Below are 15,805 nucleotides of genomic sequence, written 5' to 3' on the forward strand. Positions count from 1 at the left end.
TTGGAAGAATACACAAGAGGTTTTATTAAGATGGGGAGCGTTGCATGGTGATTGCACCTAATATACGCACGCGCTGATAAGCATATTAGCCGATCACTCCCCACCCCACACGACACACGGGATGTCATGTTTCATCGACGCGGCAGAAGGTCTCCACGGGATCATCGTCCACGTACTGCCTTGCGTGTACAGCTCAAATTCGGATCCTCTACTCCTAGGACCTACACATACCAAGTCATCAGATAAGATTGGCCATCCATGTAGTCATCTACTATACATTCAGTCGTCATCCGACAAAAGAGATAAAACTCAGACAGGCAAGAAAGTTTTAAGATAATACAAGCAAAACATCCCGATTCCCAACACCCCACCGCCCCGCCAAACAAATACTACCTAGGTGTAAATGTGAAGTCTCGCCTCTATCGAGGGGCATGCTGTGGTGTCATCTGTCCAGGAAGTGGCCCCGGGTTCGACCCCTGGCTGTACACGCGATGGTGCCCGGGAGCCCCATGCGGACCTGGTTCTAGACCTCCAGGCCCTGGGGGCCGTGCTTGCATCGCGTGCACAGCCCCACTAGGAGCATAGCTCAGCCCTCCCGCGGGGTTTGGCTGCAGGATCGCCGGGGGTGTGTATGACCGACCCATCGCCATCCCCTGCGGCCCTGGCCCAGGCAGGCCTGCTGCCCGAGACATTTGAGCCTGCGGGGGCGGAGTGCTGTGACCGTACGCTACGGCACCAGCCAGTCCCAGCGCTGATCGATGAGCCGCCTGTTGATGGGCTCCATTCACCATGGTTTGGACGTGCTGCTGATAAGTCTGATGGTTCGCATGTTGTTGCGCAGACATGCCTCCACCGGGTGTGGCTGGTGCCGACACATATGCCGGCTGTGCCACAGTTGGCTGTCGGGAGGGCATACCCAGTAAATTAGCAGGCGACTGAATTGGCGTAGGCGGCCCTTGTCTGGAGCCATACGACGCGAGACTGCCGTTCCGGGGGGTCGGAGAGCCAACTGCCGGTCGATACATCGCATTCTGCGCAGCAATTTCGCGCGATGCAGCCGCACTTGCCTGGGCATGTGACGCAGGGGAAGGGACGTACACTGAGCCATGATAAGCAGGTCGCTGAGCCGTAGCCGGCGAGGGCGTAGGCGCAGGCGATGGTGCTGTGAGGTTCTGTAACGAGGGACCAGGCAAAGACTGGTGGGACGTGTAGGGGGAATAGGCGGGTTGGGAAGCGAGAGAGGCAGACGTGCGGCTGCTGGGCTGCGGCTGCGGCTGCGGCTGCGGCTGCGGCTGCTGCTGCGGGGGTGGTGGCGGCTGTTGCCCACGCGGATCGAACCGTGCCATCCAATCGTTAGTGGCTGGTGCGGCACCTCCAGACACCGAGCCGTAAGGCTGGTGGTACTCGGCGTATCCGCGATCAACGTACCCGCGCGATGGCGGAAGATACGGGCTAGGCGCGTTATAAACCGGACCCTTCGGTTGAGCTGACAAGGAAGGGTCTTCAGGCCTCGAAGGTGGCTGGGAAAGCGACTGCATACCAGCATACCCAGCACGGGACGGAGATCCCGTGTTGCTTGCTGGGGTAGATACCTGGTCACTGGCGAACCGTTTACGTGGCTGTGGCTCTTCTGGCTCGTCGTTGAGAATACTCATGATATTCGATCGTTTGGCAGGCACACGGGGCGGCTCGGGGGGCTCAAGAGGAGTAGACCCCGGTCGGAGAAGCTCCTTAGGCGGCGACAGCATGGGCGGCTGGGCGATACTTGCTGGTTGGCCTGGCAGAGTGAAGAAAGGCCTCTGCGAAATCGAGTCACGACGGATGGGGGAGTGTTCAGGCTCGTGTACCAAAAGTGGCTGAGCGGGTGAGCTGGGGGTCTTTGTAAGGCTCGGCTGTCGAGAGTGAGACCCGGTGGGCATCAAAGACGATGGATGCTGGGGCGGCATATAAGCAGGCTGCGAGGCAGGAATCGCAGCCTGTACTGGTAGCAATGGCGATCCATGAATGTCGACGTTGGAATTCCGATAACCCTGAGCATGGAGCGGGTCGAGACGTGCCATTTCTGCAGCTGATACTGGCGTTTGCCGGGACGAGACGGTTAATTCCTGAGCATGAGAGGCGGGAGGGTGTGAAAGCACTGTGCCTGGGATCTCACGCCGGTCGTCAGCGAAATATCCCAGACGAGGTCCCTGGAGTCGTGGTGGCAATGTAGCCTGAGGACGCATGGCTCTGGAAGCGTCATCGCCGCCAAGGATAGGCACCGGTACGGCACTAGCCTGTGCAAGAGGAGGGTAACGCGAGATGTTTCGCTCCTTATCTTGCGTAGGTCGAGTATGAAGAGGAACCTGCTGAGATGACCCGATTGGCTTGGTTTTGGGCCCAAGCCGGCCTTCGTCCACTTCAGGCACTGCTGCATCTGTATGTGGTGCAAGAGGCCGGGGCATAATTATGGCAGACGGCGTAGCCTCGTAGCGTCGCTTCGAGGCAAAATTCGGTACAGGCAAGGGGCCAGTGGGTTCACCGCGGGCCTTCTTCGCCTCAGCATCGGCAACAATCTCCTCGAAATCCTTATTACCGGAATCGATGCGGCGCTGAAAGTAATTCTTGACCTATACCACACCTTTAGCCGACGGTGCAACAAAAAACAAAACAGAAAATAGCGAACGTGAAAACCTACCATGACTGTTGTTTTGGTCTTCATGAAATTGGAAATACCCTCAAAATCGCGGCCAAAATGTGCCAGCAGCAAGGGAAAGTCGCGTTGCTCGGGCACCGACCAGTAACTGGTGGGCTGCAAGGATCCGTATCCGCTGGCTTCGGGCTGCCTGGCGGGGGCGGGGACCTCCTGATCGGTCGATTCGAAAACATAGACCCCCTCTTTCTGACGTCCTCGTCCTGATCGCGCCCGCGGTGGTGCCTCGATCGGCTCTTTTTCTTGCGGCGTCTCTTTGCGAACAATCGGAACTTCAGCAGCAGCCCCATCAAGCGACGGCTCAAATACCTCTGTCTTTGGTACGGGAGTAACGGCGATTGCAACAGGGGGAACCGGCGTTGTTCGAGCCGATTGCTCTGATGGTGTCGGCTGCGGTGTTTGCTGTTGTTGCTGTTGTTGCTGTTGCAGCTGTTGCAATTGCAATTGTTGTTGTTGCAGCTGTTGTTGCTGTTGCTGTTGCTGTTGTAATTGCTGTTGCTGCTGCAGCTGCTGCAGCTGCTGTTGTTGTTGTTGCTGTTGCTGTTGTTGCTGTTGCTGCTGCTGTTGCTGTTGCTGCGCAGCTTTGCCTCGCCGACCACCACGAGTGCCGCCGCCGCTGCGAGGTCCTCGCCGGCTAGGTTTCTCTGTCTGTTCACCGTCCTTGGACGCATTTCCGCGACGACCGTTTGCATCTGTGTCTGCAGACGAGTCCCCAAACGTGGGAGCAGCTGCACGTCGGGGACGACCGGTATCCGTGACAGGCGCGGGCTCTTCTTCCCCTTCGTAGTCTGGCTTGACCACACCCAGATCGGCCATGAGCGCATTCGACTTTGGACGGGCAGATCTTCTAGCTCGTCCCCGACGGCTCCACCGCTTGTTGAGCTTGGCTTTGTACTTGATCTCTTCCTTGGTGAGATAGTAATGTATGATGCATTGTTGAAAGTCGCGCCCAGGCAATGATTCCGCGATCTTGCCCCATTTCTTGGGATGTGCCATAAATGCATCTGTGAAAATAACATGTTCCTCTTTAGTGAAGTCATTGGGCGGCGGCAGGAATCCGAATACGTCCATGGCGTTAGCAGGATCAATAATGTTATTGGTGTCTTTATAGATTCGTGCCTTCACCTCGCGCGGTTCTAGCATGTCTGGGATGACGGCTTCGCGGGATAGATCTGGCTGAGCCGTAGCTTTGTTGCCACGACGCTTCTCGAGTTCCTCTTGTGCCGAAATCTCAGAAGCGCGAAGAGCATTCTGGAAGTCCAACTCACTGTTGCCTTTGTATCTTCGTCCGCTTTCCACCGTAGGTGTAGCCGTCACAGGAATGGGGGCAGCAGGAGGCGTGGTTGGTCCGGGTGTGACCGACGTCTTTTCCTTGGCATTGTCCAATTCCCAAACATTCAGCCTCCAGGGCTTATAGTGAGCAAGATAGTCAAGCCGTAGGCCAGCATTCTTTTGGGCAATCTCTTTACGTTGCTTCATGAGTTCTCCGCGGAAAATATCCCTGAGCTGCTCATGGGCTGCTGCATTCTCCTGGTAGATGTCCAGATCTGACAATGGGGTCGGGGGACCATTGTTGAGAAACGGCAAAGTCTCCACGGAGAGTATTTCAGCAGCAGGCACCGATTCCATAACTTCCTTGGTCGGTGGCTCGTGATCTTCGGCCTTTCCATTTGGCTCGGTGTCGACATCCATTGCATCCGGCTTCTCATCGCTGGTTATTTTCTCCTCATCCAGGACAGGCGGGGGGGTTGGTGCTTTGTCTTTAACGGTGGCATGGGCTAATGCACCAAGCAGCTGGATACGCATCAGTAGCGTCATGATAGTCGGATCTTCTAAGGGAGGCGGAGGAAGCTCCGCTCGAAGGGCTTGCATGTCCTTCTCGAACACCCTTTTCCTCTCTTCAAGATAGTCTTGTGTGAACACAATATTTTCGTCTTCCTCTTCGTCGCTAGTCCGTGTGAAATCGGGAATAACCACGTTCTTCGGTACGTCTGCTGTCTTTTCCACTGGCGTTTCCGGTGTTTTTTGCTTCTCTACAGGAGGAGCAGATCTCTCCCTGGGTCTCTCCGGTTGCGCCGCTAGTGGAGGTGAAGGTGGGAGCTCAAGCTTTGGCTCAGTCGGATCCTTTTCACTGACTATTTCTCCTGCCTCTGGCCCTGAGCCTGAATCATCGATATCAGTACGTGAGTCCCGCCGGTGCTCTTCGCTGACCGAAAGACTGCGCTCTTTTTCATCAATAGAGTCCCGTTTTGCAGAAAGTGTTGAGCTTGGCCCTGCTGGTGGACGACTGTATCCAGGACGAACCCATTGCTTGTTGGGCTTGGGCGGTCCGCGGGAGCCAGACGGTCGCTGCTGAAGAGCACGTGGACCAGTTGGGATTGTTGAATTCGGCATCCTAGGGGAGGTGTGGGTGCCCGGAGAAACCGCACGCCCTGCCGCAGACGGCCTCCGCCCAAAATCTACCGTCATCGGGGCAGGCCCTGGCTTGCTTGGCGACGTTGCCTCATGGAAGGCCGATGTCTCCTTGGCCACCATGGCAGCGGGCGCAGTAGGCGGAGAAAGCTCGGCTACCTTAGGTCCACTGGGTGGGGGTGCGGCGTGCGGTTTGGGCACACGTGCAATGGGTTCGGGCTTTGCCGATGTGTCGGTTATGTCGTCACGTCTGGTCTCATCCCGTCGGATTCGCTGCTCGAGAGGCAGCTGAGGAGGTGCCCGATCAGCTTTGGGGGCAGTGGGTGGAAGTCCTGGGGCCCGTGGCGGCGCCTCGGGGCGTTCCTTTTCGGCTTTGGCAACAGTGGATGCAGCAGGCGCCGACTCTGCCGTTGTTTTGTCTGCCGTGATTTCGGGAATTGGTGCCGTAACCGAACCAAATGCGGGAACCTGGGGCGCAGCCGGGGGAGGGGACCGTTTTACGGGCGGCGCAACAACCGCTTCTTTCGGTGGCTCCGCACGAGGTGGTGCAGGTGGCTCGGTTCGTTCTGGCTCGCGGCGGACATCTCCTCCAGACGGTTTGCGTGGCGGCTCGACGACGGGGGGCTCAGGTACCCGCTCGGGAACTGCAGGGATTGTGGGTTGGGGTGCAGTAGCGACAGGTGAGGCGGCAGATATGCTCGGTATCCGGTTTGGATTCTCCAATCGATTGGCAGGCGGCTCACGCTTCCAATGATCCCCCGGTCGCTCCCGGTCATCGCGCTCGACGCGGCGTTCCAAGTCGTCTCGTCGCTCAAATCTTTCTCGTCTCTCCTGCAGTATGTCACGATCTCTTTCCCGATCTCGTCGGTCAACCTCACGGTCGCGGTCTAATGGCACTCGTTCACGTTCTCTTTCACGGTCGCGGTCGAGTATGCGATCTCTATCCCGCTCTCTTTCACGCTCACGTTCCCGATCCCGATCCCGATCCCGGTCTCGGTCGCGTTCCCGATCCCAGCGTCCGTCGCGAGATCGACTTCTGCGCCTGAAGGTGTCACGATCATCTAGATAGGGCATCCGGCCTCTGCCGCGTCCTGCTTCCCACTCACCCCGACCACGCCCACGGATGGGGGGACCGGTCCGAACATGGTGACTGTTTCCTGCCGGGACGTCAGGCACTGCCGAGGAAACCGAGATCAAACTATCTCGTGAGCCGCGCCGCATGCGGACAAGATCAGGATCTCGGCCCAGAGGCTCTCTTATATCTCGAAAGTCGCGAGGCGGTGGGGGAGAGCGCGAGCGACCGCGTCCGAAGCCGATGCGGGGTTCTCGAGGGTCGAAGTCGCGTTCGCGCCGGTTCCAGTCCCGATCTCGATCCAGATCGCGGCGGAAAGGTGGCGGGCCATCACGGACATCGCGAAAATCTCGGTCTCGGTCTCGTTCGCGGTCTCGAATGTCTCGATCTCGTTCTCGGAAATCTCCTCCTCGGGCGGTGTATCCTCGGCCACGACCAGCAAATGTAGCACCCCGCGGCGGATCAATCAAAGCTTTAGGGCCTCGAGGTGGCTCTCGGCCCAAGGGAGGGATGTTGGCATCGTCGGATCCTCGGGGTCCTGCCGGGGGTCGACGGTCTCCAAAACGCTGCGGAGAACGATCACGGGAGTTGAACCCAGACGGCGGAGGGTATCTTTGAGACATCACCAGGTCATGCTAGTGCACATGAGACAAAGCAACCCGGCAGGATGCCTGCAACAGATTAGTAACGTGGAACTTCACACGTCAAGCAAGGCAAGGTACTGGGTGGGAAGGAATAAGACTTTGGGGAACGAAAGTATGTCCAAAAGGAAATAAAGGGAGAAAATGAAGTCGACAACTCAAATTCCAAGTAGAGTAAAGAAAAAGAAAGGAAAATGAGGAAATGGATAGATATGAGACAAATGGACAGAAGAAGAAGCAGGAGTCTCGAAAAGAGCGGGCTGGAAAGACCAATTGACGCAAAGAGGCGGAAGCGGCAGCAGCAGCAGCAGCAGTCGCAGTCGCAGCAAAAACGCGGGCGAGCAACGATCGAACGACCGAACGACCGACGAACGAACGGGCAGTGGAGAACACGTGATGGTAGAATGAAGCATGCCAGCCCCGAGCCAGCCCAGTATGGGCGCAGTCAGTGCTGGAAAAAGAGAAACGCACGGGCCAGGATTGAAAATTAGGTAATCAATTTAGCATGAATCCAGTTCAACCCACTTAGCGCGGATCCCAATTTGGCACCATCCCTCATGCTTAGCGGCAGCCACGGTTGGCGCCGATTGTTTCAGCCCGTAACTGGACAAGCCGGGGCAGCTTTCCTGGGTGGATCGGGGATCACGCAGGCGGCAGCAGACAGATTTTCAATTTCCAGTGCGAGGGGAGACCTTCTGGCTGGTCACGACTCAGGCAACGGAGTACAGTGTCTCACACGGCCGGAATTCTTCATCGGAGTGGCCGAAAATCAAGAACGTGAGGATGATGAGGGTGATGGAGATGAGATGATGATCATGAAGAACCGCAAAACTTCAAACTTCGGACGGAAACAATAGCAAACAGAACAAAAAGACGTAAACTCAATTTACCTGATCTTTCAACGTAACTGGAACTGTCGCACGCACTGTTTGATGGGCGACAATGTGTCAAGTAATTCACCGGGAAAGACTGCGCTGCAAGGGAGTGGGAGTGGGAGTAGGAGTGGGAGTGGGAGCTGGGCAGCAAAATCCCCAGCGATGGGATCGCGGTCTTCGTTCTCGGTTCCGGAACGCGCCCAGAGACCCCAAGATCGGTTTGCGTGTAACGGCGGTGGTTGGAAGGGAAATCCGATGGTATTGGAGAGGTTAAGAGGTTAAAATCAGAAGGTAAATGATTATCGAAGATGGAATGGAAGGACTGGAAGGACTGGAAGGATTTCGAGGTCAGAGTCTAGACAGAGTCAAGAAGAGGAGGATCATGAAAGAGGTTCGAGGTTGGAGCAAGAGGGAAAAACGAGCGACTCTGACCAGACTCAGCGATGGGGCCCAGGCAATGGAGTCGGAAGCTTTTAGTTGGCCAGGGAGTCACTCGATTGCAGGGACTCGCTTTTCTAGGGGAAACTCAAAAGTAACTTGAACTTGCGGAGTTAGCCTCAGGCCAGCTCAGGCCAGGGGTCCAGTTTCCACCATATGCCTCAGGTGTCTATAATTATTAGTGGCCTCAGGCATAAACTCAGGCATCCCTGCAGCGGCTGCCCATTCTGCCTCCGGGTGCCAACTGCCTGCCAACTTGAACTGCCTGCCATCTGCCAATTCCCGCCGCCGGGCATTTGCTGCGAGCCCCCCCGCTCCTAGTAGAAGAGGGGGGAAAAGTGCTAACAAAAAAAGGCTAGCCTAAGGGGAAAACACAACCCGCTTTTTTTTTTCCCTTGACGTGACCACCAACCTTCACCACTTGTCTCGCATTCCTTCCATCGAGAATTGACATCGAGGGAACAATATTGAGATTCAACCTAGTGCTTTTTCTCGTTCGTTTACCTAGCATTCAATTCCAATCAACTGGTTTCCCTAAAAATGTCTGCGAACAACGTCCCGGCGGCTGAGAATGCCCCTCCCTCCTCCGTCACCGATGCTGTCTTGGTCGCGTCCGAGCCTGTTCCAGAAGGCACACACAAAGTGAGCGGAGTGGACTTTGATCTTTACAAGGACCGAGACATCACCGTTGCCGAATTGGTCGACAACATGAGATACACGGGTTTCCAAGGTAGTGCGGTCGCAGACGCTGCCCGCATTATCAACAACATGGTAAGGCCACCTCTACCATCATCCAAATCTAAAAAGGTATATTCGCTGACAGCGCCCGGTTGTGAAAGAAAGCTTACCGTCATCCCGAAACCGGTGCCAAAACGACCATCTTCCTCGGGTACACTTCCAACTTAATCTCCTCCGGCCTCCGCGACACCATCCGCTACCTCGTCAAAAACAGCCATGTTTCCGCCATTGTCACCACCGCTGGCGGTGTGGAAGAAGATTTGATCAAGTGCTTGGCTCCAACCTACATGGGCTCCTTCAGCACACCCGGCGCGGGATTGCGGGCGAAGGGTTTGAATCGTATCGGCAATTTGATTGTCCCCAATAGCAATTACTGTGCCTTTGAGGATTGGTTGGTCCCGATTTTGGATAAGATGCTAGAGGAGCAGGAGGCCGCGAAGAAAAAGGCGCTGGAAACGGGGGACGAGGAGGACGAACTGCACTGGACCCCGAGTCGCATCACCGAACGCCTGGGCCGTGAAATCAACAATGAGGACTCGGTGCTGTATTGGGCCGCACGCAACAATATCCCCGTCTTCTGCCCGGCCCTGACGGACGGCTCCCTTGGAGACATGCTCTACTTCCACACTTTCAAATCTTCCCCGCAACGGTTGCGCGTTGATATTGTCGACGATGTGCGCCGGATCAATACCATGGCTGTTCGTGCTGCTCGAGCGGGAATGATCATCCTCGGAGGTGGGGTCATTAAACACCATATTGCGAATGCCTGTCTGATGCGGAACGGTGCGGAGCATGCGGTCTACGTGAATACTGGTCAGGAGTTCGATGGAAGCGATGCCGGGGCGCGACCGGATGAGGCCGTCAGCTGGGGCAAGATCAAAGCTGACGGTGAGTCGGTGAAGGTGTATGCGGAAGCCACAGTGGTCTTCCCACTCATTGTGGCCGCTTCGTTTGCGAGATCAGATGCAGGAGCACCGGATGCTTCCCAGTCCAAGAATTGATCATGGCCACTGCGTAGATATCGGCAGACATCTAGCGAGATGGCCGTTGCATGATTCGTTTCCAGCTTCTGTACTTCAGTACTCCCAAGGCCGCGGATTTCGCTCATTCGAGGTCACTGAGCACTTGGGCGATTTCTCGGGGAGCTCCCCTCCTATCTCGGCCCCGCGTCGATAACTCGAGGCCGATCCAGGCGTGGCGCTACGGTCACGCTAACACACCCCCCCCCCCCCCTCATTGCGCAGCGGCCAAAAAGGACATCCAGAAGGGAGGCAAATCGGACGAGCAGCTCCGAGTCCCTGGGACAGAGTCTGCACGGCAGAGGACGGCAAACCATCGAAAACCCGGAGGGTCGGGCGAAGTTGTTGGATCGGCAGAGGGGCAAAAAGTTCGGGCGAAGAGGGGAAAATACTAATGGGTGGAACGGCGAATGGAACCGATGGAACTGCACTGGGTCGATGGAGCGTTCCACAGGTCGATCATGGCCGTGGTGGCCGTGGAAAAGGCCCTCAATTAGTTTGTTCTATCCGGGACTGTTGCCACCGGTTTGAGGATCGGACGGACCTGGGTGTTTGACTTGCCGTTCCGAGGGAAGCATGCAAAAAAGACCTACTGCACAAAGAACTCAACGAAGGAAAAGTTGTAACTGTGATAGTGAACAATGAAACGGAGTTTCCTTGCCTTGAAGATGTTTTCTTTGATTGGAATTCGACGTGTTGAAATCATACCTACTTCTTTTCTCGAGAGTGAAGAGGGGGGGGGGGGGGGGGGGGGAATTGATGGAAAGGAGGGGAAAGGCAACCAACGCAAATTGACAGGTCAGTTCCTGGTGTGTTGTTTCCCCCCGGCTAGTTCGGTCGATCAATCGCACGACAATCGATAAGATATTCCGTCTTCCTCTCTCTTTATTTTTTTGGGGGGGGGGGGGATCTTTTTTGGTTGGTTCTTTCCATTCAATTTGGTTGGGTGAATACAATTGTATTTCTCTCTCAGTTCTTTTCATCTCTAATTGCTTTATCCGAGTGCGGTGGCAATGGACGGGATGGAGACGGATGTTAATAATCCGGGGGAAAAAAAGAAGCAGAAGTTCAGAAGTGGCTCTGATTCCCCAATAACCAGCGGTGAGCGCCTCGTGATTTGGCCGCTGCATTGCCGCCTCATCCTCATCCTTTTGCCATTGGCTCTTCCCCCTCGATCAGTAGGCTCTGTCGCTTTTGTTGCTTCTTCTGATTTATTATTATTATTATCATTCTTCCTCTTCTTCTTTTTTCAGTCCGTCCATTCCCTCTTCCTCTTCTTTCCTCCCTTCATCTGCTTTCCTACGTTTTGACCATCTTTCATCCTCTTTTCGCGGGTTGGGATAGCTTCTCTCTCTACTTATCTATACTTCCCGCATCACCTCCCCCGGATTTGATATACCATACGGAGGAGTACAGCACAATCTCTCCGATTCAGTGTGATTAGTCTAACTGTGATAGACTGTTGCTGAGCATCAGCCAACCTCCACTTCCCCTCACACTATCCCTTTCTCTCATTGTTGTCTTTCTCAGCACTAGTGGTTGACACTTGTGCCCCTAATTTATTTTCTGCTGCTGCTCCAGCCTTGGGCCACTTTCCCCCTTCTCCCCCGATAAGCCTTGCTCGTTGCATCTTATCGTTGGCCTTTTCTAGACCCTCGCTCTTTTTCTGCCTGTCAGGCTCTCACGTCTCAATTCCCCCCATCATTGCCCCTCTGTCCAGCAGCCTGACCACTCTTTTGGGACTCGTCAGCCTGCCATTCAAACACTCGAGCAGGCAGCATTGCAGCAGACTTCCTGACCATTGAATGTCTGATTGTCTTCCGTTGGTTGCACTCATTCTGAGGCTAAGACTCCTCGTGTTTCTCAGCTTTGACTCATCCTCCCCAGTCTAGCCCTCCCTGACTCGTGTTTTGTCTCGCCTTTGACAGTAGCCTTTAGGGACAGGCCATCCTATTGCTACTACTACTTGTCTTCTTTTGATTGTTGTCCCACTTGTCCATCTTCTTTGAATATCAGAAATGGATTCTCAGATCGAGACTTCAACCGCATCGGTGGACCAGGTGCCCCCTCCGATCATCCTCACCACCGACTCCATTCCCACTGAGCCAGCCACGGCAACAACGGTGGCCATTGAGGCCACCACGGAGGATTCTCCTGAGCCGCCTAGCGACATGCCTTCCCAACCGTCGACAGAGCCCCGATCTGAGGAGCTCCCAGATGCCCCGCAAGGCGAAACACAGACCATCGAGGATGCCGACCCGGCATCAGCGGGTCAATCAGCTTCACCTGAATTAGAGCATGCCTACTGGGCCGAGATTGAGGAGGACTCTACAGTGCCGGACGAAACAGAGATGAAGGAAATTGAATCTGCGGCGGATGGCGACTATAGCGCCTATGAGTGTAAGCTTCCAAACCATGGGGCAAAGGTTAGAAACGTGGAGCGGACTGCTGACCAGCCTAGATGACTACTGGGAGAAGAATTTCCACGCCGATCTAGATGATCCAGAGTACCGTCCTATCCAGAAGGCACGTCTGACGTGGAAGATTAAAGGCGTTCGTGGCTCTCCGGACCGCCCCAACCGCGCTAAAATCATGCGCTCGCCCCCAGCTTACATGGGTGGCTATTGGTGGACCATCAAGTTCTTCCCACGCGGTAACAATGTCAACTCGCTGAGCATTTACATCGAGTGCTCTCCGACCATGCCCACTCCAGAGAAGTCTTATCCGGATACGGAATTCAAGGTGCTCCAGGGCCCTGCTGAAGAGAGCTTGGACAACAATGCTCCCGAGCTTGACATCAAGATTGCAGAGACTGAGGATACGGCTGCATGGCTTGAGCAATTCAAGGCGCAGTACCCTCATGCTCGCCAGGAGAATGCTGCCGGGGCTGGTTCCTGGCGGGTGTCCGCTCAGATTGGCGTCATACTCTACAACCCAGAGGAGCCTCGAACGGGTTGGATGCAGTCGTCATGCCACCAGTTTAACTCACATAACCTGGACTGGGGCTGGACTAACTTCCACGGCCCGTGGGACCAGATCCATCGCCGTCAGCGGGGCCAGCGCCAGGCACTGCTTCGGCACGATACGCTCGCGTTCGATGCTTACATCCGCATCGTCGACGATCCCACTCGGTCGCTTTGGTGGCATGCCAGTGACACCGAGCCTACTTGGGACAGCTTGAGCTTGACTGGCTACCGTCCCTTAGGTGACTCGGTTATCAACCACAGTGCGGAGGTAGCCGGGCTCGCCACGTGGCTGCACCTTGCTCCCTTCTGCAAGATTATCCAGAAAGCGAACGTCTTGGAACATCTCAGTGACTGTGATGTCAAACCCAAGCCGCTTTGTGACGCGTTGCAGAAGTTCCTCTGGCAGCTGCGTTCGCGAGGCCAATCACTGCAGTACGTAGACACTGATCTCATCACATCAATTCTGCGGAACTTGCATGAGTACTCGGGGGATGTGTGCGAATTCTGGGAGCGTTTGCGTCGGACCCTCGAGATCGAGCTTGAGGGCACCGATGCAGTACATGAGCTCGCCCAGCTGTTCGACAGCCCGTCTGTCGAATCAGTTCCTGTTGATGCGACAGGAGAGGGTGTGATTAACACCATACCGAAGGAATACAATTCCCGCATCTGCGTATCTGCGGATCAGGTCAAGACCACCAGCGACGCCTTCACTCAATACCTTAGTGCCAAGCCGGGACGGTGGGTGCTTCCACCCATCCTACACCTGGAGCTTGATCGTCAGCATTTGGATAAGGCAGCTCGGCAGTGGCGCCTCCTTTACAACCGGGTCGAGCTGGATGAAGAGCTAGACCTCGCACCTTATTTGCTGGATGGTCAGGATGGCAAGTATGTCCTGTATGGGTACATCGTCCACCGTGGCCGACGCACCTCAGGCAAGTTCTTCAGTATTCTTCGCCCAGGTGGACCTGGTACCAGGTGGCTGGCTTTCGATGATGGGAGCGACAACCGTGTCGAATGTCTGACTCGCAAGACTGCTCTGGGACCTCACCTTGGTCTGGACGCCTCGCAAAAGCCTGATCACAAGACCGGCCACGACGTCGCCATCGCAGTGATGTACATTCGCAGCGACGTCGTGCAAGATTACTTGCCTGGTCCTCAGGGACCGTGGGAGGTGTCCGCGTCGCTGAAGGAATACTACGAGACCGGAAACTCGCCTTTGGCTTCGGCTGAGAAGGATGAGATCGAAGTTGAAGTCTACTCGCTTCCGAAGTACGATCAATTGGACAGTCTATTTGATACCTACGATCTGATGGCACAGGCCAAAACGGCAAACAGCGTGATGTATCTAACGGTGCCTCGTTCGTCCAACTATGTTGATCTCCGCAAGAAAATTGCGTTGTGGGCGTCGACCAAGACGGAGCAGACCACTAGTCCTGAATATGTTCGCTTGTGGCAGATTGGACACACTCGCGACCAGTTTGGTCCTACACTCGCTTTTGCCCGCATCACAGAGCTATCCAACAGTCTGGAGCTGCCTGCCAAGACGGCTCGCTTCTGGATGGAGATTGTTTCGGATGCAGATGCGAAGCTGTTCGCCATCGCGGACCCGCAGCAAGCCATTGCTATGGAAGCCAAGCCAGAGGAGGCTATTCTTGAGCGAGACGGTTCCGAGTCTTCCGAGGATAGACAGTCTCTTCATGAGGTCGGCGCTGCCGAGCCCAGCTCATCTGGCAATATTCCGGAGCATTTGTTGGATAGCATTGTTCCGGAACCAGTGTCTCGTGAAGTCGACCTCGGGACCAACCCACAGGATGCTGAAGCAGCCACCGAAAGCCAGGTCGCTGAGACAGTCCACGTTGAGGACACTGCTCCGAGAGATGAGAATGATGCCGTCATTGCTGCAATCATCGCAGAGGATCTTCAACAAATGGAAGTTGAGGCTTCTGAGCCCGTTCCCGTGGTCGAGGAATCCATTGAGACGCCCTCTGACGCTCCAGTTGAGACTGTTGTGAGCGTGGATGCCCCTGCAGAGGTTGAAGTCCCTCAACCAGTGGAGCACGTGTACTACTTCATCCAAGTCTTCGACATTGAGGCGCAGATCCTACGGACCGTGGGCTCTTTCTTCTCGAAGAAGGAAGAAAACGTTAAGGCCGCTATTCGCAAGCATCTCAAGTGGGCGCCAATGAAGGACTTCCAGGTCTGGCAGCGTGTGGATGGTACTAACGTGACCACCATGGCTTCCGGTGAGACGTTCGAGACTTTCGTGCCGGATGGTACCTGCTTTATAGTTGGGGATAAAGTTAACAAGGATCGCCGTCTCAAACTCAACATTGAGGGCATGTTCGCCAACCCTGACCAACTTGTTCGCTATTTGTGGGCCGCCTCGCGCAGACATCCTACGCGGGCTCACACGGGTACGAAGACCCTCAGGGCCACGTTCACCAGTGAGTACTACAGCGGTGAATTCATGAAGGGTTACTTCCACGGCAAGGGCACGCACGTCTCCGACCTTGCGGCCACGTACGTGGGTGATTTCGTGCTCGGCAAGCGCCACGGCAGCGGCTATATGGAGTACCCGATTGGCGATACCTATGAAGGCGACTGGTCCGAGGGTGTCTGCCACGGTCAGGGTACCTTTGTCGAGCGCAAGACCGGCAACAAGTACGTGGGTGGCTACAAGGACGGCAAGCGCCACGGCAAGGGTATTAGCTACTGGGAAGTGGCGGACGAGGAGATGGATCTGTGTCAGATCTGCTATGGCGACGAGCAGGATGCCCTGTTCTATGACTGTGGACATGTCTGCGCGTGCGTGACGTGTGCTCGCCAAGTGGATCTCTGCCCGATCTGTCGGAAGAGCATCATCAGCGTGGTGAAGATTTACCGAACTTGACCGGTATTGATTTTGAAATTGCATTGGGGATTATTCTGAATGGTACAGAATGGAATGACAAG

The 15,805-nt window shown here is 55.4% G+C and overlaps 3 protein-coding genes across 3 annotated transcripts; 2 read left to right on the forward strand and 1 right to left on the reverse strand.

The window, feature by feature from the left end:
• Nucleotides 1-378: 378 nt before the first annotated feature.
• Nucleotides 379-7,086, reverse strand: BO95DRAFT_13819 (MYB DNA-binding domain protein). Its single transcript, XM_025580563.1, has 2 exons — nt 2,678-7,086; nt 379-2,609 (listed from the first exon to the last, which is right to left on the reverse strand). The coding sequence occupies exons 1-2, from the start codon at nt 6,797-6,799 to the stop codon at nt 420-422; spliced, it is 6,312 nt and encodes a 2,103-aa protein (XP_025445841.1). The 5' UTR covers nt 6,800-7,086; the 3' UTR covers nt 379-419.
• A 1,366-nt stretch (nt 7,087-8,452) lies between these two features.
• Nucleotides 8,453-9,945, forward strand: BO95DRAFT_13828 (deoxyhypusine synthase). Its single transcript, XM_025580564.1, has 2 exons — nt 8,453-8,901; nt 8,970-9,945. The coding sequence occupies exons 1-2, from the start codon at nt 8,671-8,673 to the stop codon at nt 9,867-9,869; spliced, it is 1,131 nt and encodes a 376-aa protein (XP_025445842.1). The 5' UTR covers nt 8,453-8,670; the 3' UTR covers nt 9,870-9,945.
• A 1,960-nt stretch (nt 9,946-11,905) lies between these two features.
• Nucleotides 11,906-15,743, forward strand: BO95DRAFT_354839 (putative MATH and UCH domain protein; the record flags this gene model as incomplete). The annotated part of the gene is made up of 2 exons (XM_025582226.1): nt 11,906-12,287; nt 12,349-15,743. The coding sequence occupies 2 exons, from the start codon at nt 11,906-11,908 to the stop codon at nt 15,741-15,743; spliced, it is 3,777 nt and encodes a 1,258-aa protein (XP_025445843.1).
• Nucleotides 15,744-15,805: the final 62 nt, after the last annotated feature.

Source organism: Aspergillus brunneoviolaceus, assembly GCF_003184695.1.
Source record: "Aspergillus brunneoviolaceus CBS 621.78 unplaced genomic scaffold BO95scaffold_10, whole genome shotgun sequence".
NCBI classification, from domain to species: Eukaryota; Fungi; Ascomycota; class Eurotiomycetes; order Eurotiales; family Aspergillaceae; genus Aspergillus; species Aspergillus brunneoviolaceus.

What these genes read in the sequence shown, in the direction of transcription:
- BO95DRAFT_13819 (XM_025580563.1), bottom strand. Translation starts at nt 6,799, where the DNA reads ATGTCTCAAAGATACCCTCCGCCGTCTGGGTTCAACTCCCGTGATCGT. An exon ending in AGACCAAAACAACAGTCATG is followed by an intron (nt 2,610 to 2,677) that starts GTAGGTTTTCAC and finishes GGTGTGGTATAG; the next exon opens with GTCAAGAATTACTTTCAGCG.
- BO95DRAFT_13828 (XM_025580564.1), top strand. Translation starts at nt 8,671, where the DNA reads ATGTCTGCGAACAACGTCCCGGCGGCTGAGAATGCCCCTCCCTCCTCC. An exon ending in CCCGCATTATCAACAACATG is followed by an intron (nt 8,902 to 8,969) that starts GTAAGGCCACCT and finishes CGGTTGTGAAAG; the next exon opens with AAAGCTTACCGTCATCCCGA.